Here is a 23,321-nt window from a genome sequence, read left to right as displayed (position 1 = left end):
CTTCGGTTGAGTGTCCTTCACGATCGTGGTAAGAGCAACGTTTGCCTTTATCGAAGCCTTTTGACCAGGGAGTTTTGTTTGCTGCTGCAACAGGTTTCTCTTCTTTATCCTCCTCGATTGCGTAGGAATGTTCTCCCTGAGTTTGATTATTTCGAGGGTTACCCTTTTTATGAGGTCCCTTAGTCTCGGAGGAGTCACCTTTCGAATGATTCTGTGGTTTCTTGTGGAGTTTATCCAGTGCAGCTGTCTCCTCCTCCAAAGTAATATATTTGGTGGCTCTATGAAGAGCGTCATCGATAGTTGGAGGAGCGTTGAGTGTTAACTCTGACCAGAATTTCGATCTATAGAACAGACCTCTCCTAAGGGCCTCGATGGCGACTAGGTCGTTAGGATTCGAGAGCTTAGTTCTTATTGCCCTGAATTTCTCTATGTAGACTCGTAATGAATCTCCCATTCCTTGACTGACCTTCCAAAGGTCGGCCTCGGAGGCTTGCTTCCGGATATGGGTTGAGTATTGCTTCATAAAGGCGTTGGTTAATTGATCAAAGTTGTCTATCGAGGCTGGCTCGAGGCCGGAGAACCACTCAAGGGCTGTTCCGACCAAATTTTCGGCGAATGTTCTACAGTAACCTGCTTCACATTCTTCCTGAGTGAAATGGGCTTTAACAATTGCCAATCGGAAAGCTCTCAAATAGGCCTTCGGGTCGGAGGTCCCATCATACTCAGGAATTCTGATTTTTCGGGTATCTCTTATGTGAGAGCTGGCAATTCTGTCCGTGAATGGAGTTCCACGGGTTTCTTCGATTAAGCTATCGATTTCGGGAGCTGAACTCGTAGCTTTATGGACTTGAGCTCCCAATTTCTGGAGAGCCGCGTGAGTTCTCTCCATATATCTACGGATAGCCTCAGGTCCCTCAAGCGGAAGGATATTTGGATCGTTCGCAGGTACCCGATGAGTAGGTTCCTGACGGAATCGAGTTGGCTCATCTTCCCATGCGGTTAGTGGGCTAAGTCGCTCGACATTTCTTGGGTTATCGGAGTTTATCCTTTGATAACCGTCCTCATTCGGGACCGAGCTTCTAGTTTGATAAACCGAAGCTGACGCTCTGCCTCCAGATGGGAAGGATATTCCTGCTCCGGACCTAGGATCAGGTGGCGGAGGAGGTAAACGATTACTTCTGTCAGTGACCTGATCGGGTGTGGAGCTGGTTGTCGCTACGTTACTTCCCATAGCACTGGCATTAGGTGGATTGAACACGGGAACTGTTCCAGTATGAGGTGTCTGGAAAGCAGATCCGCGTCCTTCAGGGGCAGTGCTATCAGGGGAAAAGTTTAAACGTGCTCGGGGAAAAGAGGGATCGGTTAATCGATCATGGAAGGTGACCCCCGGAGCTTGACGTTGCGGTGGTTGGGTTGTTGCGTTTAGAGATCTAGTTATCTCTTCGAATCGTTGTTGACGTATAGTCAACTGATGTATCGTGCGCTCACTTTCCTGAGCTTTGTCCACTAATTGTATCATCATTTGGCGGATCTCAGAGAGCTGAGCCTCCGTTTGATTCGGAATGGCTTGCTGCTGAGGATTCTCCGATGATCTCGGGTTAATAACTCCGGTTGTAGTTTGGCTCGTTCGAGCATCAACCGGAAGCTGTTGCCCAGATCGGTGGTCGCCACGTTGAGGCTCTGTGATTACGAGACTAGAGCCTCCGTCATTCGGTGAGCTATCGCTCTGAATCGGGAGGTTAAGGTCAGACGGGGTTGTTGTCTGATCGGTAGGGTTCATCCTCGAGTTAGAGTAAGGGATTCGATTGTTTCTTCCCCACAGACGGCGCCAATTGTGAGGGATTAAACTCACCTCCTGATTTTAGGTCAGGTTAAAGTTTAGGAAAAGGTTAGGGAAAGATAACGTGGGCTGAATCCCGTAAGAACTTGATGAATGAACTTTGATTTGTATTGATATAATAGAAATGAGATGATTACAAAAGATGATCTTTGATGAATATAAAGATCACGAGAGAATTACAAGTAAGAATGTTTCAATGAATGTTGAGTAAAAATATGAGTAGCTTCGGATCCTTTTCTTGGTCTTCGACTTTCTCTTTTTATAGCTTTAGACTTCTTTAGGTTGTTTGTAACTGATCTCCGAGATCCTCTCCACTTGAGGTGGAATCTGCAACAGCTTCCCCTTGACCGGGTCCTGCGCTCCTTCTGGTTGCGACGTGAGCTTCCTCTTCGTCGTGACCTCCTTAGTTAGGATCCTTAGCTTTCAGCCTCCGGTTCTAGCTTAGCTCTCTTTTAGACTTCAGACTCGTGATGGGCTTGTCGTGGCCCATCATCATCTTTATTATTGAATAATCAGTTACCGGGCCATATTCGGGCCCAACAAGGACAGCATGAGAGATTGCGCCTGAGTAAGCTTCTCGTGAGCTTCTGCTGTTTTTCTCTCGATACCAGAGTAGATGAGGCGATAAAATCTTTAATGCATTTCTTGAGTAACTTGAGCTTCGTCGATACCCTGAACATTGTTGAACCTACTACGTTGAAGGAGAACCAATTTTTACAGACCATGAAAATAAACCCAGGATTCTTGGTGAGGAAATTATAAAATCTGAACGGCTTCTTAGTTCTCGGTCGATCCGGGTCCATGAAGACATCAATTACGGCATGATCAGAGAAATCCGAGCTTCCAAAAATGCAACAGAGGAAGGGAAATTGAAGTACCAAGCGTCGTTTACAAGACACCTATCTAGCTTTTTGGCAATAGGAGAGCTTTTCTGCTTGTTCCACCATGTGAACGTAGTGCCTCTAAAATTGAGATATTCAACATTAGCAGTCAGCAGACAGTGATTGAAGTCCCTCATTCTCTTATCCAAGCTTAGAGAGGGCAGTTTAGAGTGCTCGACAGGCTCTCTGATTTGATTAAAATCGCCTAACATCATCCAAGGCTTGGAATCTAAGTCTTACGAAGAAGCTAGAAAAGAGATTTCTGCCCAAAGATTAATCAGTTTTTCAACATCATTAGAAGCATAAATAACAGAAATAATTAAATTAGACTGAGAAGAAGGCCAAGTAACCTCAACCGTTATCATCTGGAGAGACTTGCAAATAACAATAACCAAAAGAGAAGGATGCCATAAAATCCATATTTTACCCAATGGCGAGAAGTCGTAGTTTTGCTCCACAGACCAGCCAGGGAAGATATCCGTAGCAAATTTATTTATCTTAGGTTGCTTAACATACGTCTCCAGGAGGGCGCCAAAAAGGGGTGATCGCTTCCTGAACCATTTACATAATCCGCTGCGGTGACTGTATTTATTTAAACTGCGAAAGTTCCAGCAAAAAATATATGTACACATAAAAATTAGTTGATTTTAGGACCCATGCCGTGCATTCCCTTCTGCCCTGAGAATCTTTTCCGGTTACGCACTACCACAAAGTCCGGTTCGAGGTTGCTGAATTCACCTTCTTCAAGCTCGGAATCCGAAGATTCCACATCCGACGAATTTGGCTGAACATCTGAGTGAGACGAGCGGGAAATGGCCGATTTACTTCTGGTAATTGGAGGATGGAGGAAGTTAGCCGAGCCACTGGTCTCCCCCCCCCCAACAGTATCCTTTGCAGTACTCAACTTGGACTGCTGGATGACCTCTAACGTAGAATTCATCACTTGATTAGTAGAGGAAAGAATTACTGGCACTGAGTTCTCCACGGGAGCATCCTGCTGAGAAACAGGGACACCCGTTGAGTTATTAACATGTACACCAGTTGAGTTATTAAGAGGAACCCATTTCTGCTTGTCCTTGGATCTACCACGTCTCGTTTTCCTGCCTTGTGACTCATCTCTGTCTTGTCTTTGACGGCCCTCTTTTTTCGGCTTCTGGGTACAATTAGCACGAACATGAGAGGAAGAATCACACAATGAGCAAACCTTAGGGATCGATGGGCAACGTCTATCAGTGTGACCTATTTCTTTGCAAGTGTCACAAACAGGAGGCATCAAAGGACTAGAAACAAGAACTCTACTGATTTCACCAGAGTCAAACTGAACGTTAACTGCCTCCGGGAGAGGTTTCCTAGGATCGATGATAGTAAAAACCTTGGCAACCTCTAGGTTTGTTTTATTTGCAGTCATGGGATGCAAAAACTTTGGGTGTCCCACCAGCCCCGCTATACGTTCCAAACCATCCTCGTTGAAGAACTGGAGAGGGACCTTTCTCAGCACCAACCAAATGTGGGCTGATGTAAGCTCGGGTTTGGTAGGGACGACACCAGGCTCCCATTTATCCACAAACATTGTTTGACCTTCGATCTGCCACAACTTCTGCTTAATCACCCTCGCTCAGGTTGATGCGTTAGGGATTCGAAATAGAAAAGCGAAGCCTTCCATTTTTGACACCGCAATATCACGATATTGCTTGCTCCAAATCCCATTAACAATGTTGTGCAGGGTGCCTTGAGACGGCGGGTCTGAGTAGAATTGGCCAAGCACAAACGGTTCCCACGCTTTCCGATTCTTCTCAATAACAGAGTTTGGGATCTTTACTCAAGCTTCCCCGGATGGAAGAGTGGAAGCTTCCCCCTTTTTGGATAAGAGTTTCCCTTTAGCACGAGCGCACCTACCGGAGCACTAGCGTACTCTTTAGAAGCTGCTTGAGCTTCCGCAATCACATCAATAACTAGAAAAGTCCCAGCTTCGGCAGTTGAGAGTGAATTAGTGACTATGCAGAGGAGCTCGGAGGAAGACCTTTAGGGCTCGATACAGTCTGAGTTGTGGTATCTTCGTCATGGAAAGAGGATGGATCCGCCGATTCATCAACGATCACTGTCCTATCCGACTGAGATTCTACAGTCTGATGTGATGAGTCTGAGAGGTTAGCAGGAGGCTGAGCAACCGCATCGACGGTAGGGTCGATTTGGGCATCGGAAGCGTCCTTGTTTGCCAACGAGGTGAGATCTGTCACATCAATTTTGGGTAGAGGTGATTTGGTCTGAGGAGAAGCCGATTTCGCCAGAGCCGATTTTGGAGACGCCTTGAAGGCCGATGACCTTTTGGGTTTCTTCTTCTTCATCTCCTGCGGCGGTGAAGGAACTGTGAGATAAACGAGGATCCGACGCCTAATGAGACGCCGGTAAGAAACTGGGATCTGAGTCATTGTGGAGAAAGAAATTGCCAAGCGCGTCATACCTGATGAGAAAGAAATACCATTTTCTTATAGTTTGAAAAGAATGTTTGAATAGGATCCATTTTCTTATTGTTTGCCCAAGACTACTAAATAGTTTAAGACGGACGTGGTTTTTGGAAAGTTTTTTTTTGTAAAATATTATCGAATTTAATTTTGTAAATATTGTTTTGCAGATTTGTGGAGTTTGGGTTTAAAGAAAGCTGTTTGGTAAGAGTTTTGGTTTGGTTTCATTCACCAATTAACGTGTTGGCCAGAAAGCTCAATCATGGTTGGCGAATAAGTCCCCGTCCAAATTGAGTGTGTAGTAGCTGTAACGTAACATGTAGAAATGCACCGACAGCCACAGGCAAATATAATAAGAAAAATAATAATTGAAGTGAGAAAAAAAAAATTAAAAAGGAGGCACATGGCTGTCTTTTCTTCCTCCATAATTGACTAGCTTTCACATTTCTACCTCTCTCACACTCCAAACCAAACAAACTCTCAGATCTGATCCTCCAACGAACCAACTTCGATTCACTCCCATCTTCACCATGTACGGTCGAGATCCCTGGGGAGGTCCGCTCGAGATCCACGCCACCGATTCCGCCACCGACGACGATCGTAGCCGCAATTTGAACGATGTCGACCGTGCCGCTCTCTCCAGGCCACTCGACGAGACGCAGCAGAGCTGGCTTCTCGGTCCCACTGAGCAGAAGAAGAAGAGGTACGTCGATCTCGGTTGTATAATCGTCAGCCGCAAGATCTTCGTCTGGACTGTCGGCACTATCGTCGCCGCAGCTCTACTCGCGGGATTCATCACCTTGATCGTCAAAACCGTGCCACGTCACCACCACAAGAATCCGCCCCCGGATAACTACACCATGGCTCTTCACAAAGCCCTCAAGTTCTTCAACGCTCAGAAATGTAAGTCATGATATTAATTACTTTAACTGTCTTCAAGATCTGATCGGATTTTAATTACTTAGCTGGGAGATTGCCGAGGCATAATAATGTGTCGTGGAGAGGCAACTCTGGTCTTCAAGATGGGAAAGGTGACACCGGGAGCTTCTATAAAGATTTGGTTGGAGGCTATTACGATGCTGGAGATGCAATCAAATTCAACTTCCCCATGGCTTACGCTATGACCATGTTGAGCTGGAGTGTGATTGAGTACAGTGCTAAGTATGAAGCTGCAGGAGAGCTTGTCCATGTTAAGGAGCTCATTAAATGGGGAACTGATTACTTTCTCAAGACCTTTAATAGCACTGCTGATTCCATCAATGATCTGGTCTCACAGGTAAACTTGGTAGAACTGAATTTTTTTTTTTTTTTGTCATCCGCCCATCTGTTTAGATCATGTGGTGGTCGGTCGGACGACTCTCCTTAGATTGTCTCCGTCTGATCGGGTCTGATCTATATGGGAAAAAATATGGCCTCTACTCCTTGCTTCCTTTCATGTATATATTTTGATTGACTTTGTTTTGTTATATTTAGGTTGGATCTGGAAATACTGACGATGGAAGTACGGATCCTAATGACCATTACTGCTGGATGAGGCCTGAGGACATGGACTATAAAAGGCCTGTGACTACCTGTAATGGTGGATGCTCGGATCTCGCTGCGGAGATGGCGGCTGCTCTGGCTTCTGCTTCCATTGTCTTCAAGGACAACAAGGATTATTCTAAGAAGCTTGTACATGGTGCTAAGACGGTGTATCAGTTTGGAAGGACCAGGAGAGGCAGATACAGTGCAGGCACTGCGGAATCAGCCAAGTTCTACAACTCAAGCATGTATTGGGATGAGTTTATTTGGGGCGGTGCTTGGTTGTACTACGCTACAGGAAACGTGACTTATCTCGATCTGATCACAAAACCAACTATGGCGAAGCATGCTGGTGCATTCTGGGGTGGCCCGTACTATGGTGTGTTTAGCTGGGACAACAAGCTTGCTGGTGCTCAGGTCAGTCCACAAGACAATTTATTCACTGTGTTTATTTCTTTTTTTATATGTTCGTGTCTTATGAATCCCTGTGCTTTTCAGTTACTGCTGAGCCGGTTGAGGCTGTTTTTGAGTCCTGGATATCCATATGAAGAAATTCTCAGAACCTTCCATAATCAGACCAGCATAGTCATGTGCTCATACCTGCCTTATTTCAACAAATTTAACAGAACCAGTGGTGAGTTTCCTATCTGTTAATGTTTGGCTTTAATAAAACCTTTGATTGTTGAACCTGTTCTCTAAAAAAAGTAAATTTTGGTAATATGTGCAGGAGGTTTGATAGAGTTAAATCATGGAGACCCACAGCCTCTGCAGTATGCTGCAAATGCAGCCTTCTTAGCGACATTGTACAGTGACTATCTTGATGCTGCTGATACTCCTGGATGGTACTGTGGACCTAATTTCTATTCAACCAATGTCCTACGAGAGTTTGCGAGGACTCAGGTAATGCGTCTTTCTCTTTGTACAAATACTTGAGGAGAGATATCCAATAATAACACTTTTTTACCAAGATAATCACTTAAAAGATTTAACTCATCAACACTGGCGTAATGTCTGACATATAAGTTTACTTTTCGAGTGTATCCATTTGTATTAAAATAGTTGATTTAATAATCAAAAATAACAAAAACATAGTTGTTTGGTCGTAATGTAGAAACACTTGTTACATTTTGATGACCAGAATTGGGCTTCACTCATCATAGCTGGGTGTTTTGCAGATTGATTATATACTCGGTAAAAACCCTCGGAAAATGAGTTATCTGGTGGGTTTTGGCACAAAATACCCGAAACGCGTGCATCATCGAGGAGCTTCGATTCCCAAGAACAAAGTCAAATATAACTGCAAAGGAGGATGGAAATGGAGAGACAGCAAGAAACCAAACCCAAACACCATTGAAGGAGCCATGGTTGCTGGTCCTGACAAACGTGATGGGTTCCGCGATGTCCGGACCAACTACAACTACACTGAACCAACTCTTGCAGGAAATGCTGGTCTGGTCGCAGCTCTCGTGGCATTGTCTGGTGAAGAAGAGGCAACTGGTACTATAGACAAAAATACTATCTTCTCAGCCGTTCCTCCGTTGTTCCCTACTCCACCTCCCCCACCAGCACCATGGAAACCTTAATAAGAAAGCTAAAACCTGTGTGATTATGTCCCTGCTGCCAGAAAATGAAAGAGGTAGAGACCAGAAGATTAGATGTGGTGCCTTGTGTGATACGCACAAGTCAACCATAATCAGCTAAGCATTTCATGTGGCTTTTACTAGATACGAACCCAATCTGGGTAGGCTTACACGAGCAATTTTTAAATTTTCTTTTTCGGGGTTGTTCTTTTGAGATATACATATATGTATGCATTTTACTCTGTATATGTTCGATTCCAACTTGTATTCGTTGATTTTAAACTATGTTTTTAGTGGGATGTCAAAAAAAACTATGTTTTTTAGTGGGAGTGTGATAAAAAAGGAATTATGAGGAATATCGTATACCTGAATTTGGTAACCAGAAATATACAGGGATAAACGACCACGAATGAGATGAGAAGAGAAGTGGAACAGAAAAGTATCACTCAAAAAGTATTTAATTTTATAAGGAAACCTTAGTGAGTGGGATAAGTTTCACATACGAGTCAGAAACAATAATTAGATAAATATTAGAAATTGATGTGAGGAAATATCTTTTTTTGGGTCAAATGTGAGGAAGTATCTATCACAAGAAATGTATTAGAATTTTTCTTTTTGACAAAACCAGAATATCAAAATTGCTACTTTTTAGTGACAAATTTAAGTGAAGTAAGAAGATTAGTTTGGCACTAGATTGTCACTATATCCTACCTAATAGATCTTGTGGATGTCCAGAAGCCGGTTTTTTGTATTAGATATGGCCAATATGAATTTGTGTTTGATGTTTTTGGGTGAAACTTATGAGTCGTGAATAGTTCGTTATGTAATTGTTTAAACGAGTTACTCGGTTAACCGGGAAAATATTAAATTTGATTAGTTATAAAAATCACTAAATCTTGATCCGTCCGACCAGCCGGATATTTATTTATGTTTTTATTTTTTTCTTATATTAAATTATGTATTTGTAACATGTAATAAATTTAGATAGAAAATTAGACTTTACAGTTATAATAAAAATTAAAATTAAAAGTTTAGTAAAATATTCTGATAAAAATTTTAAATTTCTTAACTAAAATAATATAGGTGTGGGTCATAATTTTTTCCAATTTCAAAATCTTAACATCCCTTAAAAACAAATAAAATAAATTTATAAATACATAAAATATATAAACATATTTGTAACTATAATTTCTATTAAAAAATATATTAATAAGTTAATAAAAATCTATTATGAAATCTATTGGGAAATCTATTTTAATTAAGATTCGATTAAGGAAATCTATTATTTATATTAGAAAATATATTAAATGCTTAAATCTATTACTAAATTATTGGTTGTTCTATTCCGGTCTGGTTACCCAGGCTACCTCAAGTTTGAGTAATAGAATAGACGTTTGCCGTTAAAAAAAGAAGAAAATTAGAAAAAAACAAATATACTTAAATATAAGTTCAATAAATATTTCAACGGCATATTCTAATGTAAATAAATAGTAAAACTAAAGAGTATTTTTTATTTTATATTTCTATTTTAATAATATAGATCTAAAGTAGATTAATATAAATTAAGAGGATGGGAGCTCGACTCAAAGTTGGGACGAACGGTCAATAGTTGGACAAGATAGGTCAACTAAGTGTCAGCTAGTGCCCTGGAGATATATTGCCTCCTTCGATAAAACAACCGAGAACCGAACGACGGGTTAAATACAAATAACTGCGTCACAAGTAATTGTGTCACAGGCAAGCCACGGTATCTCGACAATAGTCTCACAAAATCATACATGTTCTTTGTTATTTGGGATACCAACCCTACTATATCATTCAGTTCTACTTAACATAAAGAAAATGAAAAACAAGAGCATTGAATAAATAGGTTATTCATGGAAACAATTTTAAACCAGTTTTTTTTTACATAAACCTCTATATTGCTCAATACTGAACAATAATTGACTAACCACAGACGATCAAACAATGATAACATAAACATCAGGCAATGTAATCAATACAGTCACTACCACACATAGAATTAACACCAAAGCAGCCTACATCTCCAAGACCTAGGGCTCGCCCATATAGGTATCATCCCCATCATGACATTACTGCAGGACGCCTAAACCGTGCTATGATCCACAGTTCCTACATGACTATCCGCTTGTAATCTGCTGGCTCTAATTCTTTGGTCATGTCCACTGTGCAGTACGTATAGCCACTTCCTGCCCATACTTGGCATTGCTCGATTTTATCTGGTGCCGCCTTTTCATTCACATTTCTCATTTTAGAAGCTATTCAATCTCGGTGTCACATATAATAGTCATATTTAATGCTTATTTTTATTTTTAACACATTTGATATCTCTCAAATTATCGTAAGGAGTAAATTACTTTCTCAAATGAAAATCTCAATTATAATACTTAGGGACCGAATATATAGAGAGTTAGGGGACACAATAGATCTAATCAGTTTATGATTAAGCTAGACTAATAATTTATTAAAGAAGTAAATATAGCAGAAAATGTCGAACAAGTTAGTTGTTCTAAAAGATTTATTGATGAGTTGATGGAAGAATGGTTTGCTAGATCTAGGGTTTCTATTCAGGTAATCAGGATTATAAAAGTATAGACCCTAAAGTTGCATGCATGATATTCTAGAACTCAAACTAAGTAATAATCCATCAACCTCCGTCTTTCTGGATTACCTATTGTACAGATCTCATACCTCAATTGTCGTTTGTTGATCTTGAGAAAGTGTCGGTCGATGATTATATTGGAAGATCGATCGTACACATTTCTAAATGTCGATCGATTAATCTATAATATTATCGCTCAATGTTTATTCTAACAAGCTTTAGCGAGCGGGTTTGAAATATGTTCACTAGATTGTCTAGATCAAATGTTGGTTTTCTCTAGCAATCCTAATTCAAGAGAATTAATTCAGGAAGTAAACCATGCAGTCGCTTGCGCCTAACTATCATATGATCAAGGTTATAGTTCGCGACTTTAGAACAAAAGAAATAAGAGCAATTCTATTGATTGATATCAAACAACTTAGCAATTCTATATTTGGGTCTAATCCCTCATAACCTATCTGAACCCTAAACCTAACATGTGGGTCTATTCAGATATGATAGTTGTCGCAGAAAACCATAGATGAATAAATGTAAAATAGAAAGCAATGATAAAACCAAAGGAGTTCCAAGAGGACTCTGAAGGAGTTTCTCTCTTCTCTCCTAACCTATAACTATGAGTAAAAGAAAGCATAAAGAGCGTGTAGCTGTCAACAATGGCTAAGAAACACATAAATAGGGTTTTAGGTCGTCCAGGGGCATCTTGGTAATTTGTGGTTCCTTATGGGCCTTGGTCGGTCATTAAATATACTCGGCCCGTTTTCTGGCTTCACCATCGGTCGATACCAAGGATGCACCGTCGATCAACAGTCCTTCATCTTCTCAACAGCTTCATCTAGCGAGGCAGACAGACCACTGTTCAGTAAAACAGGCATAACTTCTGCTACACTATGATGACTGACCTCAAATCGGTGGCATTGGAAAGCTAACTCCAATATATATATTTTATCAAAAGATAAGCTTAATCTAACGGTGGTAAGGTTTCCATCCATAGCTAAAAATCTGACACATCTATTTATGCACCTCAAAAAGTTTCATAATCACCATATTTCTCCAAAACATAACTGAATCTGAAAACACTCAAAAACATACTATAAATCAAGATTAATATATTCTAAAACACTCGTATACCATGACTAAAAGTGGGTAAAATTGATGGTATATCAACTCTACCAGACTTACCCTTTTGCTTGTCCTCAAACAAAACAAAAGTAGTCCTAATGAAAGAGGTTTGAAAACAGCAGGCACTAACATAATTTAAAATCACTACTCTCACTTATGAAAATATGATTGGTGGAAGCTTAGTAATGATACACTTGTATTACACACTAACTTAGTCACCATATCATACATTTTCACGACTCCACTAATAACGCTTGATGTACCCCTCTACTGACCTCATTTCTGCATAAAAGTAAATGTGTAGGCTACATCTTGGGAGTATCGATCAAGGGACATGAACTCTTACTCAAGAATGTTTCTAAACACACATGTAGTCTTCTCTGATCCTATTGATATGTGCTCAAATTATCCTAGAGCAATCTTACTCTCATCAAAAGAGGTTAAGTTGTAGTATTTAGGGATCAAATCTACAAGGAGCTAGGGAATCACTTGATCTTGTTGTAACTAAGTTAGGTTGGATATTTCGAAGCAGTAAATAACAAGTAAATTAAAACTGGTTTGGGCAGGACAATTACTCAATTGATTGACTTGGGGGTTTAACATATATGATTAAGTAGCTAGATTTAGGATTACTATTCAGGTTATCAGGATTAGAGTAGAGTTAATGCCTATGAGATGCTTGCATGATATTAAAGAACCCAACAGTGCAATAACTTAATTGTCGTTATGGGTTATCTATTACTAGAATCGATGAGACACCTCAATTGTGAATCATAGAAAGGCATCGATTGACCTGCTGTCGCACGTATCGATCGACAATGTCTCGCGTCTATCGATTGATGACTCTGTAGGAGTATCAATCGATGTGCTACTAGTAAGCTTTAAGCGTGAGGTTGATAACAGTTCGCTAAGGAGTTTGCCAAATCAGCTATCGCTTGTTTCCAGCAAATTCCTAGCTCAGAGAAGATAGATCCAAGAATTTTATCTTTGTTATCATGTATAGGTTAGCTACTCCTATACAAGCATTAAGAGCAATCTTCTAAGATGAATATCACATGCTCAAGTATTCATATTTGGACTAATCCCTCAAAACCTATTTGAATCCTAAATCTAACAAAGGTGTTTAGTCAGACATAGCTAAGCAAAGCAAAATCATAATAGTTAAAAGCTTCATAGAATAAATAAAATAGAAACAAAGGTATTCAAGATAGCTCTCAATGATAACTCTCTCTCTCACCAAACAAAGAAACTATGTCTAAAGACTCTTAAGAAAACCATATATGTGCCAAAACACTTAGGCAAGACATAAATACTAGAATAATTAGGTTAAAACTCGTCAGGGGTATTTTAGTAAATAGATGGAGTCTTGGGCTTCAAGTCGGCTATGACCAAATCCGGGCTTCCGCGGTTTAATATCGATCGATAACACTGAAGGTGTATCGATCGACGCGCGTCTCTCCGTGTCGACCTCGGGTGGTCGATATGGTTTTCTCGGGTGTAATCTCTAAAATGCTCCAAAATGCTCCAAATCACCATCTTTCTTCCAATTTCTCCTGAATCTATAAATATGCTATATAGACTCCAAAATTAGATTAAATATATCCTAAAACACTAATATACCATGACTAAAAGTAGGTCAAATTCATGGTATATCACCTATTCTTCCCTCTTTCTCTCTTCTCTGAATTCTCTTATCTCAATTGTAATGAACAATGATGCTGATGCAGTCCATCTTGTTCATCTTTATTGATTTTCAACAAACTTTCTCTCATTTTGACAAAGTATAGGCGAATAATGCGGTCACATGAGACACTCCTGCCCTTTGCTTTCAACGATGTGTGATCATTCCTTTCTGAGTTAGAATAGTGGGGTCATAGGAGACACTTTTACCCTTCTGCATCTTCCAGGAAATCATCTCAATCTTTTATACTTAGGGATGCCGAAGAGAGAGAGGGAAGGAATGCCGAAGAGAGAGAGAGAGAGAGAGAGAGAGAGAGAGAGAGAGAGAGAGAGAGAGAGAGAGAGAGAGAGAGAGAGAGAGAGAGAGAGAGAGAGAGAGAGAGAGAGAGAGAGAGAGAGAGAGAGAGAGAGAGAGAGAGAGAGAGAGAGAGAAGGGAACCAGAAACACACATTACTTTTATCTTCTAGACTTGCAAGAGGAATCCGATTCAATCTATACCAAGCCCTAAGACAAGCAAGTTAACTTGATTAAGGTTATAAGTTAGCTTTTTTTTTTCAGACATTCTCAGCATGTGTGGATGTTAGCATTACGTGATACACTGCGGTGTTTCTATCTAATACATCTTGCAATCAATAAATATAGATGGTGCTAGAGAGTGATTAGAGTAGCAATCAAATTGTATTTGATCATAATCCCCTTATTGACTCAATAAAATATTTTTGAAAACATTTGATAAGACTCAAATTAAACTAAATACCACTAAATCTCCCCAGACTTAAACTACACTGTCCCTAGTGTATATCCAGTCGGAGTTATGGTGAGAAAATTAATCATAAATACACAATTAACAAGTAAGAACGATAACCTGCTCGTTGATGTCAGTGTCGATGACACAATAAAATGACAGTTTGGTTTTTTTTTTCTGAAGTAATGTCAATTAATATCGACATGGTCTCATCGGTCGATGGCTAAAGCAATCGTCTGACACAATGAAGTGACAATCGATCGTTGTTGATGAAGTGTTGTCGATCGATATCGACTTGGTCTCATCGGTCGATGGCTAGAGCAATTGTCTGACACAATGAAGTGACAATCGATCGTTGTTTCTGAAGTGTTCTCGATCGATATCGAAGTGGTCTCATCGGTCGATGTGCTGAGCAATCGTCTACTCAGATCTTTTTTATAAGCTCAATATAAAACACAATATTAGTAGACCTCCCTAGACTTAAACAATACTGTCCCCAGTGTTATATAGTCTAAGATTGGTAGAAAAATAAATTATAGGGACAATATACAACAAGGAAAACGGTATATCTCACTTTTGATGCGAGTGTCCACCATCACAGTTATGTGGCCGTTGATACACGTGATGCTCTGTCGAGCGATGGTAGTTAGTCATCGTCGATTCTTGTGGAAACTCATCTTCCTTGGATCTTTTTTTTTCCCGATGAACAGAACCTCTACTACAGTGTCGATCGATGTAATGCTACAGTGTCTATCGACGCTGCTGCTACGGTGTCGTTCGTCAGGGCTGCTACAATGTTGTTGTCACTGTTCATCTTTTTTACCTGCAATAAATAAAAAGAAAAATCAGTAATATATGAAAAAAAAATCAAATTTAAAACAAACCTAACAGTGGGTTGTCTCTCACTCAGCGCTTATTTTTAACCATTAGCTTGACTTCTAGAGATCTTATTCAGTCTCGATGAGAATGAGAACATGCTCCAAAACAAGTCTCAATGTCTAATCTCTGAAGCTTTATCATTCTTTTGTGAAAGTCTCCTCCATATACTCTTCTCCTTTCTATATCATCTCAACAATAAGGAGTGCTCGAACCTTTGCAAATGACTGTGAGAAGCATCTATTACGCACTCTGGATTTTCTGACATTGAGAAGTGAGGAATGAATTATAATAGAGGACTGCCCTAGGTTGTTTTTCTCTTTTTCCAATTCTTCCTCCTCTTTCCCCCTAGGAACCGAGTGGTGGTGCCTACATAAAAAAAAATTATGATACACTGCAAACTCATTCTGCTTTGATACGCGATCGTTGTCGATTGATTATGAAGTGGTAGGGTCGATCGATGCTGGTTTGTTGATATCGCTCGATACTGCCTCTTTGGGGCCTTTATCGACATCACTTCTGAATCTCAACCCTCTTCTTCGAGAAGCCTCTACATACATATGATCATCAAATATCCCATTGTAAAAACCTAGATGCACACTTCTATTTGATGGGATAGTAAATTCAGCTTCAAATACCGCGCATGGAACCACAAACTTCACAGGATCATGTATCCTCTCTTTTGTGAAACCTAGCAGCTTCGTGTGCGCATATATGTGGTCTCTAATGTTTGTGGACAGAAATGTGTGAGGTCTCACACTTGTACTATCTTTCCTCAATCGGTTCCAGCTCAACTGTATATTCTAGTAGCTCGTCCAACAATGAGCGTCGATCGATGCTATCGGGTGGGTGTTGATCGAAGCTATATGGTAGGTGTCAATCAATAACATATGGTGGGTGTAGATCGATCCTATCTGGTGGATGGCGAACAATGAAACAGGGTGGATGTTGGTCGATGATGTAGGGTGGATGTCGATCGATCTCATCAGGTTGGTGTCGATCGATGTTAGCCTTTGGTGAGGTTTCCACATATTTTCTCGTACTATGCCGATATTCATCAAGCTTCTGCTCCAATTCAAGCCATTCCTCCAGCTCCAAAAAAATCTTCCATTATGACTTCCATATCATTATCCATATATTCAAGCTTTTCTCCCTGCTCTAGTCCCAAGAATTCCTCTAGCTCTAAGAAATCTTCCATGGTGATTTCTCTGTCTATATCTAAGGCAAGATAACAATTTGATTCATTTGTGCTCTCCAATGTCGAGTGTGCAATGCCCTGAGGACAACTCGAACTTTCAAGGATTTCAATAGGTGTCAATCAGCAACTTCAGTTTATGTCGATCGATGCTGAGATGGTGTTGTCGATCGTTTCTCAGGTGCTGGTGTCGATCATTTTTTAGTTGCTGTTGTCGATCGATGCATCCTAACTGCCTTTTTGTGACTCATTTGACTCTGTAAAACATTGAAAGACTTAAAATATGAACATGGAATAACCATGCTCTGATACCACCTTTCTGTAACACCTCTGATCTGTATAAGTCAAATTTAACATGATCAGCCGTGCAACAATTAAACAAAACATGCATAAACAACCACCTAACTCAAATCAAAGCTGTTCAGAAATTCCTCTCTAGCGACTTTTATAACAAGATAGACGTCTAACTGTTCTTTACTAATGGTTGTGGGAACCGAAATTCGCACTGTCGATTTTGATTAAGTAAAACGGAGGAAAACTAAGTAAACCTAACTTTCCCTGAAGGTCCGGATTCTCTGCGACAACCAACGATAAGTGATCAAATAAATGCGGAAAGGTTTTATTGAGATTTGGGACTGGACCTTAAGGAAGGCTGCCTACGTACCCCTTTCGAGGATCAAGTCGGACGTAGTTCAGTTGGAAGGGTTTGAACAAGAGATCGAACTGTCTGGCGGAGTTCGTCTAGTACGAGCGTTAGTCATAGAAACGGGCATGTCGAGAATAGTGCCTAGGGTTTCTATGTGCGGAACTCTAAGTAAAAGGATTGTTAGATCCTTACGAGAGAGACATGAGCCTGCAGACAAGATGAAAATAGAACGAGAGGCGGCCGGACGTTCTAGGTCCTACCTTGCTAGTCTACCGCCTAAATTCTAAGTTCTTAACCTAACAAGAGCTCTCTAGGTCTCCAATCTCGGATTTCTCTCTCTCTTAATGATTTTCGCTCTGCCTTTCCTCCTCTCCCAAAGCTCCTTTATATACTCCTTCTTATGACGGTCTATTCTCCTTTTGGGCCGCGAAGCGGGCTTTTTCCATTTTCGTCGGCCTTCATGTTTATCGGGAAACTTGACATTTATCTTCGGGAAACTTGACATTTATCCTTCTGGAAATTTAGCATTTATCTTGTTATGTGAAGATAAACGTAAATCGTCGTATCTATCTAGACAATCGTAAGCGGACTGTCCGATCGCGTTTGGTACCTTTCGGGCCGTTTCTAGGACTTCCGTTGTTTTCTACGATTTCTTCGGAAGATCTTCAATCTTTCGTAGAGTTGAGATGAGTGGTGTCTTAAGATAACCATCACTGTTTCGCACGAAGAATTTAAGATCTTCCTTCCCGTTGATATCTTACGAGTTTCCGAAGTGTTTCCGACGATCTTAGTTTGGAGTAAGAGCGGGAGTTTTGTACGCGGAATCTCAACGATTCGTTCCGCGAAAACTTGGAAAAGACGCAAAGTACAGACTTCTGACGGCTGGGACCTAGAACTTATGCACGAAAGCTTGTCATCCGACGATCCGAGCCAGCACGTGCGCTAGCCGCCGGTGGCCACGGCCAGCACGGGGCTAGCCGCCCGGCCGCCACGGCCAGCACGGGCGCTAGCCGGCGGCGGCCACGGCCAGCACGGGGCTAGCCGCCCGGCGGCCACGGCCAGCACGGGCGCTAGCCGCCGGCGGCCACGGCCAGAACGGGGGCTATCCGCCCGGCGTCTATGGACCAGCACGTGCGTCTCGACGAGGGCTTCGATTTGATATGTTGATCGTTTTCTGGGTCCTTACGGTTTGAGAGAACGGGCTCTTTGAAGTTTCCCGGCGGCCAGGACCAGCACGGGGGCTAGCCGTCCGGCGGCCAGGACCAGCACGGGGGCTAGCCGACGGTGGCCAGGACCAGCACGTGCGTCTCGACGAGGGCTTCGATTTGATATCTTGATCGTTCTCTGGGTCCTCACGGTTTGAGAGAACGGGCTCTTGAAGTTTCAAGGCGGATTCCTTGTCGTTCGGCCTATCCAAACTTAGATCACTTCCCGTTTCTTCCGTATACTTTCGTATGGTCGTTGTAAGACCCGAACCTGGATCCCATGATCCAACCAGTCCAAGTACTTACCTAGATGTCTAAGTGTAATTCAGCCGGTTATAGTCCAATAATTTCTAAGTCATTTTCAATTCATTTGAGGTTTATATTTAACAAGTACAATGCGGAAGCATAAAAGAAATATCATCTTATATATATATGTCAATGTGATCCATACAAATCATTCAATCCACACAAGTTGCACAATAGGCTATCATAAGTTCATCTAAACTAGACACACATCACACATCCTTCCACGGCCAAGTCTTCAAGACTCCTTTGCTTTACCACGATCACTGCTTGTTCCTGAAACCAAACCACAACACATGAATATACATATGATCCGATATCCTAACATCAAACTAATCAGTACATGGTTCCGGACCCTAGATCACATCTAAGTCCCATTTCTGATCATCCTAATTACTCGGCCAAAAACTCTAAACTATACATGATAATTCATGATAAATCCAAACTAAAAGAAAGGTCCAATTGGATTACTCAGAACCGGCCTCAGTCATCTAGACTTTGACCATGAACCGCCAACCGGCCAAACTGGACCAACCCTTAATACATGTTATAATTCGAATCTATCACTTTGATAATTCCTTATAAATCCCAATTAAGAGATTACAATCGCCAAACCCCAATGGTTCCCTTGGAAACCATGAGATCGGACCATACCTCCCCAACCAAGGCCGCGGAGAGATTACACTGATCAATCCGTGCCTTGGGGGTTTGTCCGCGGGTTTCAACCCTCAGACCACATCAGAAAATAGTAGGGAAGAGATTGATAAAGAGAAAGGAAGAAACGGATGCAACCAACACATCATGGTTCAACCGGCCAGACCATTTAAACCCACGGTCTTGCGCGGTTACCATCCGGAGTGCATCAGTACCTTTGGCGTACGTTCCTCTGCGCCTCCATCCTTCTCTGTCTCCTTCCTCTTGTCCTTGTCACTCGGCCCGCCTGCCATGTTCTTATCTGAACCGTTTCCACCGATTAAAACTCACCGGAACGCCACACGGATCACTCCCCACCGCCGGTCTCTTCTCTCTTTCTCTCTGGTAGAATTTTGGCAGAGGTTTGCTTAGTTGTTTTCGTGATCTAAATTGATGAACAATGACTCCTATTTATAGGAAATGTCATCGACAGGCGGTTGGGACAAACGGTTACACGGTTTGGGCGAGAAGGCGCCAACCGCTCCCTTTTGCATCCCTTCGGCCAAACCGCTACCCAACTGCTCCCTTTGATCGATGTTCAGCTCCCCAACACTCCTCCAGGTGCCTAGCTCACTTGCCAAGCTCCATGGTCTCACCTGACCATGTCACCACCGAACCGGACCCATAACCACTCACGGTCCGGTACAACCGTTCATGAGCCGAACACTCCGTCCAGCTGAGGTGAGCTGGTCACTAGCTTCCCCAGCTGAGTGAGCTGACCTGCCAGCTACTGGAGCTGTCCTAGACTTGTCTGAGCTACTGTGAGCTTGCCTCACTCCATTCCTAGCTGCCCGAGCTACCAAACCTCTACGGCCAGCTACCAAAACACTTGTCCAGCTCCTTTGAGCTTACCTTTCCTTCATTCTGGTTAAGTCTCAGCTTCCTGATGCACTTAACCCCATTTATGGACCATGATACGCTTGCCTTAAGGTCTCATGACCTGGCTGGTGCTTGTCCTCGCACCATGGCCCATCCGGATGGCTTATCTAGAACTTGGGACATGACAAGTCTCCCCCACTTGGAAGGAACTCGTCCCCGAGTTCATACTTGATGGTTCACCATCCACATACTGACTATACCACTCAGGATACTCAGCTTTCATCCTTGCCTCGGTTTCCCAAGTGATAATGTCTTTGCCATTGAATTCCCATACTATCTTAAGCATAGGAACTGTCTTTCTTCTCATTGCCTTTTCCATTCTATCTATGATTCGAACCGGCCTTGTCTCTAAGGTGAGGTTCTTACCAAGATCTTTTGGAATCTCAGGCAACACAATGTCTTGGTCGGTCAGACACTTCCTTAGTTGAGACACATGGAACACATTGTGATAAGCATCCATTTCAGATGGCAAATCCAATTTGTACGCCACGGCCCCAATTCTCTCAAGTATCCTGAACGGACCAAGGAACCTTGGGTCCAGTTTCTTTCTTCCAGAAACTCTGGCCCTTCCCTTGAATGTGATCATCTTGAGATAGATTAGATCACCAACCTCAAACTCAAGATGTTTCCTTCTTTTATCAGCATAACTCTTCTGGCGGTCTTGTGCTTCTTTCATCTTCTCCTTGACCAACTTGATCTTCTCAGTGGTCTCCTCCACAATCTCCGGACCTATTATGCTGCGCTCCCCCACTTGGGTCCAGCATAAGGGTGTTCTGCAAGGCCGCCCATACAATGCCTCATAGGGAGACATGCCTATACTGGTGTGAAAGCTGTTGTTGTAGGCAAACTCCACCAGTGGCAAGTGCTTCTCCCATGAGTCGCCCCAGTCTAGTACACATGCCCTAAGCATGTCTTCTAGGGTCTGGATAGTTCTTTCCGATTGTCCATCTGTTTGGGGATGGTAGGATGTGCTCATGTTCACTCTAGTTCCTAAGGCTTTTTGGAAAGCCCTCCAGAAGTAAGAGGTGAACCTTGGGTCTCTATCAGAGACTATACTGGCCGGCACTCCATGCAGCCTCACTATCTCATCAATGTAAATCTTCACTATTTCATCCACTCCATCACCCTTTTTGATTGGTAAGAAGTGTGCAGACTTGGTCAGTCGGTCCACGATCACCCAAACTGCATCCTTCTTACTCCTTGTCGTTGGGAACCCTGTCACAAAGTCCATTGTGATGTGATCCCACTTCCACTCAGGTATAGGGAGGTTCTGAAGTAAACCACTGGGAACCTGATGTTCAGCCTTGACCAGTTGGCAAGTTGGACACTTGGCCACCCACTCGGCCACATCAGCCTTCATCCTAACCCAATGATAATACCTCTTCATGTCCCTATACATCTTGTTCAGCCCCGGATGTACCGAGAACTTAGACTTATGAGCTTGCCTCATAATCTCTTCCTTTAGTCCCCGGTCACTCGGAACACTCACACGTCCATGTACCAAAATGGTACCATTGCTGGCCGTTTGATACTCAGTCTTGTCATTCTTTGCAACCTTTTGCAAATTCTCATCCAAGCTTTGTGCTTGTCTGATCCTACTAAGGAGATCAGCCTGATCCACAACCTCTAGTCCTAGAGGTTCATCCTCACTGACTAAGGTGTTTAGATTCAAAGACCTGACCATCCCCTCCAATACATCAGCTTCTCTTTCAGCTGACACCTCCGCTCTCCTCCGGCTCAATGCATCTGCCACCAGATTTGCCTTGCCCGGATGATAAGCAATGTCAAGATCATAATCCGCCACAAATTCCATCCACCTTCTCTGCCTCAAATTCAACTCAGGCTGAGTAAAAATGTATTTGAGACTTTTGTGGTCGGTTAGGATCTGAACCTTAGCACCATACAAGTAGGACCTCCATATCTTCAGAGCAAATACCACCGCAGCCATTTCCAGGTCATGGGTTGGGTAATTGCCCTCATGCTTCCTAAGTTGCCTCGAGGCATAAGCAATGACTTTCCCATGTTGTGTGAGCACACAGCCTAATCCAGTGATGGATGCATCTGTGTAAACCACATATGGTTGATCAGCCTCAGGCAATACCAGCACTGGTGCACTGGTCAACATGGTCTTTAAGGCCTGAAAGCTCTTATCACATGCATCAGACCATATAAACTTCACATCTTTACCAGTAAGCTTTGTCATGGGTTGTGCCACACTTGCAAACCCCTTGACATACTTCCTGTAGTACCCGGCCAAACCCAAGAAGCTTCTTACTTCAGTTGCATTCTTTGGTCTTGGCCATTCTTGTATACACTTGACCTTCTCCTGGTCAACAGAAACTCCTTCCTCAGACACAACATGGCCTAGGAATCCAATACTTTTCTGCCAGAAACTACACTTGCTCAACTTAGCAAAGAGTTGCTGCTCCCTTAGCCGCTCCAGCACCATCCTGAGATGCCTCTCATGGTCCTCCTCAGTCTTAGAATATACTAGTATGTCATCAATAAAGATGATTACAAATTCATCTAAGAAATCCCGGAAGATGCCATTCATCATTTTCATGAAGGCTGCTGGTGCATTGGTCAGTCCAAATGGCATGACCACAAACTCATAGTGGCCATACCTCGTCCTGAATGCTGTCTTTTGCACATCCTCCGGTGCAATGGGGATCTGATGGTAGCCTGATGCCAAATCAACCTTTGAGAACCACTTGGCTCCTCTCAACTGATCTAGCAACTCATCAATCCTGGGCAAAGGGTACTTATTCTTGATAGTAACCCTGTTCAGCCCCCGGTAGTCAATACACAACCTGAGACTCCCATCCTTCTTTTTGACAAAGAGGACCGGTGCTCCCCATGGGGACACACTTGGGCGTATAAACCCCTTATCCAACAACTCCTCAAGTTGTTTCTTTAACTCAGCCATCTCGGCTGGTGCCATCCGGTACGGACTTTTGGACATTGGGACCGTTCCAGGTTCAAGTTCGATCATGAACGGGTCAGCCCTATCAGGAGGCACACCCTGAAGCGCCCGAAATACATCACTAAACTCTTGAACCAAACGTATCCCGT

The 23,321-nt window shown here is 42.3% G+C and overlaps 2 protein-coding genes across 2 annotated transcripts; one reads left to right on the top strand and one right to left on the bottom strand.

The window, feature by feature from the left end:
* Positions 1–3,358: 3,358 nt before the first annotated feature.
* LOC108845070 (uncharacterized) lies at positions 3,359–4,291 on the bottom strand. Its single transcript, XM_018618339.2, has one exon. The coding sequence runs from the start codon at positions 4,289–4,291 to the stop codon at positions 3,359–3,361; it is 933 nt and encodes a 310-aa protein (XP_018473841.2).
* Positions 4,292–5,656: 1,365 nt separating this feature from the next.
* LOC108847475 (endoglucanase 25) lies at positions 5,657–8,640 on the top strand (the record flags this gene model as incomplete). Its single annotated transcript, XM_018620719.1, is given in 6 exon segments — positions 5,657–6,086; positions 6,149–6,459; positions 6,657–7,121; positions 7,203–7,338; positions 7,432–7,604; positions 7,880–8,640. Coding segments are annotated over 6 exon segments (1,866 nt in total). The 3' UTR covers positions 8,288–8,640.
* Positions 8,641–23,321: the final 14,681 nt, after the last annotated feature.

This window comes from Raphanus sativus, chromosome 3, assembly GCF_000801105.2.
Source record: "Raphanus sativus cultivar WK10039 chromosome 3, ASM80110v3, whole genome shotgun sequence".
Classification (NCBI taxonomy): Eukaryota; Viridiplantae; Streptophyta; class Magnoliopsida; order Brassicales; family Brassicaceae; genus Raphanus; species Raphanus sativus.
The sequence above is the reverse complement of the archived record's forward strand: the minus strand, read 5'-3'. Positions and strand labels throughout refer to the sequence as shown.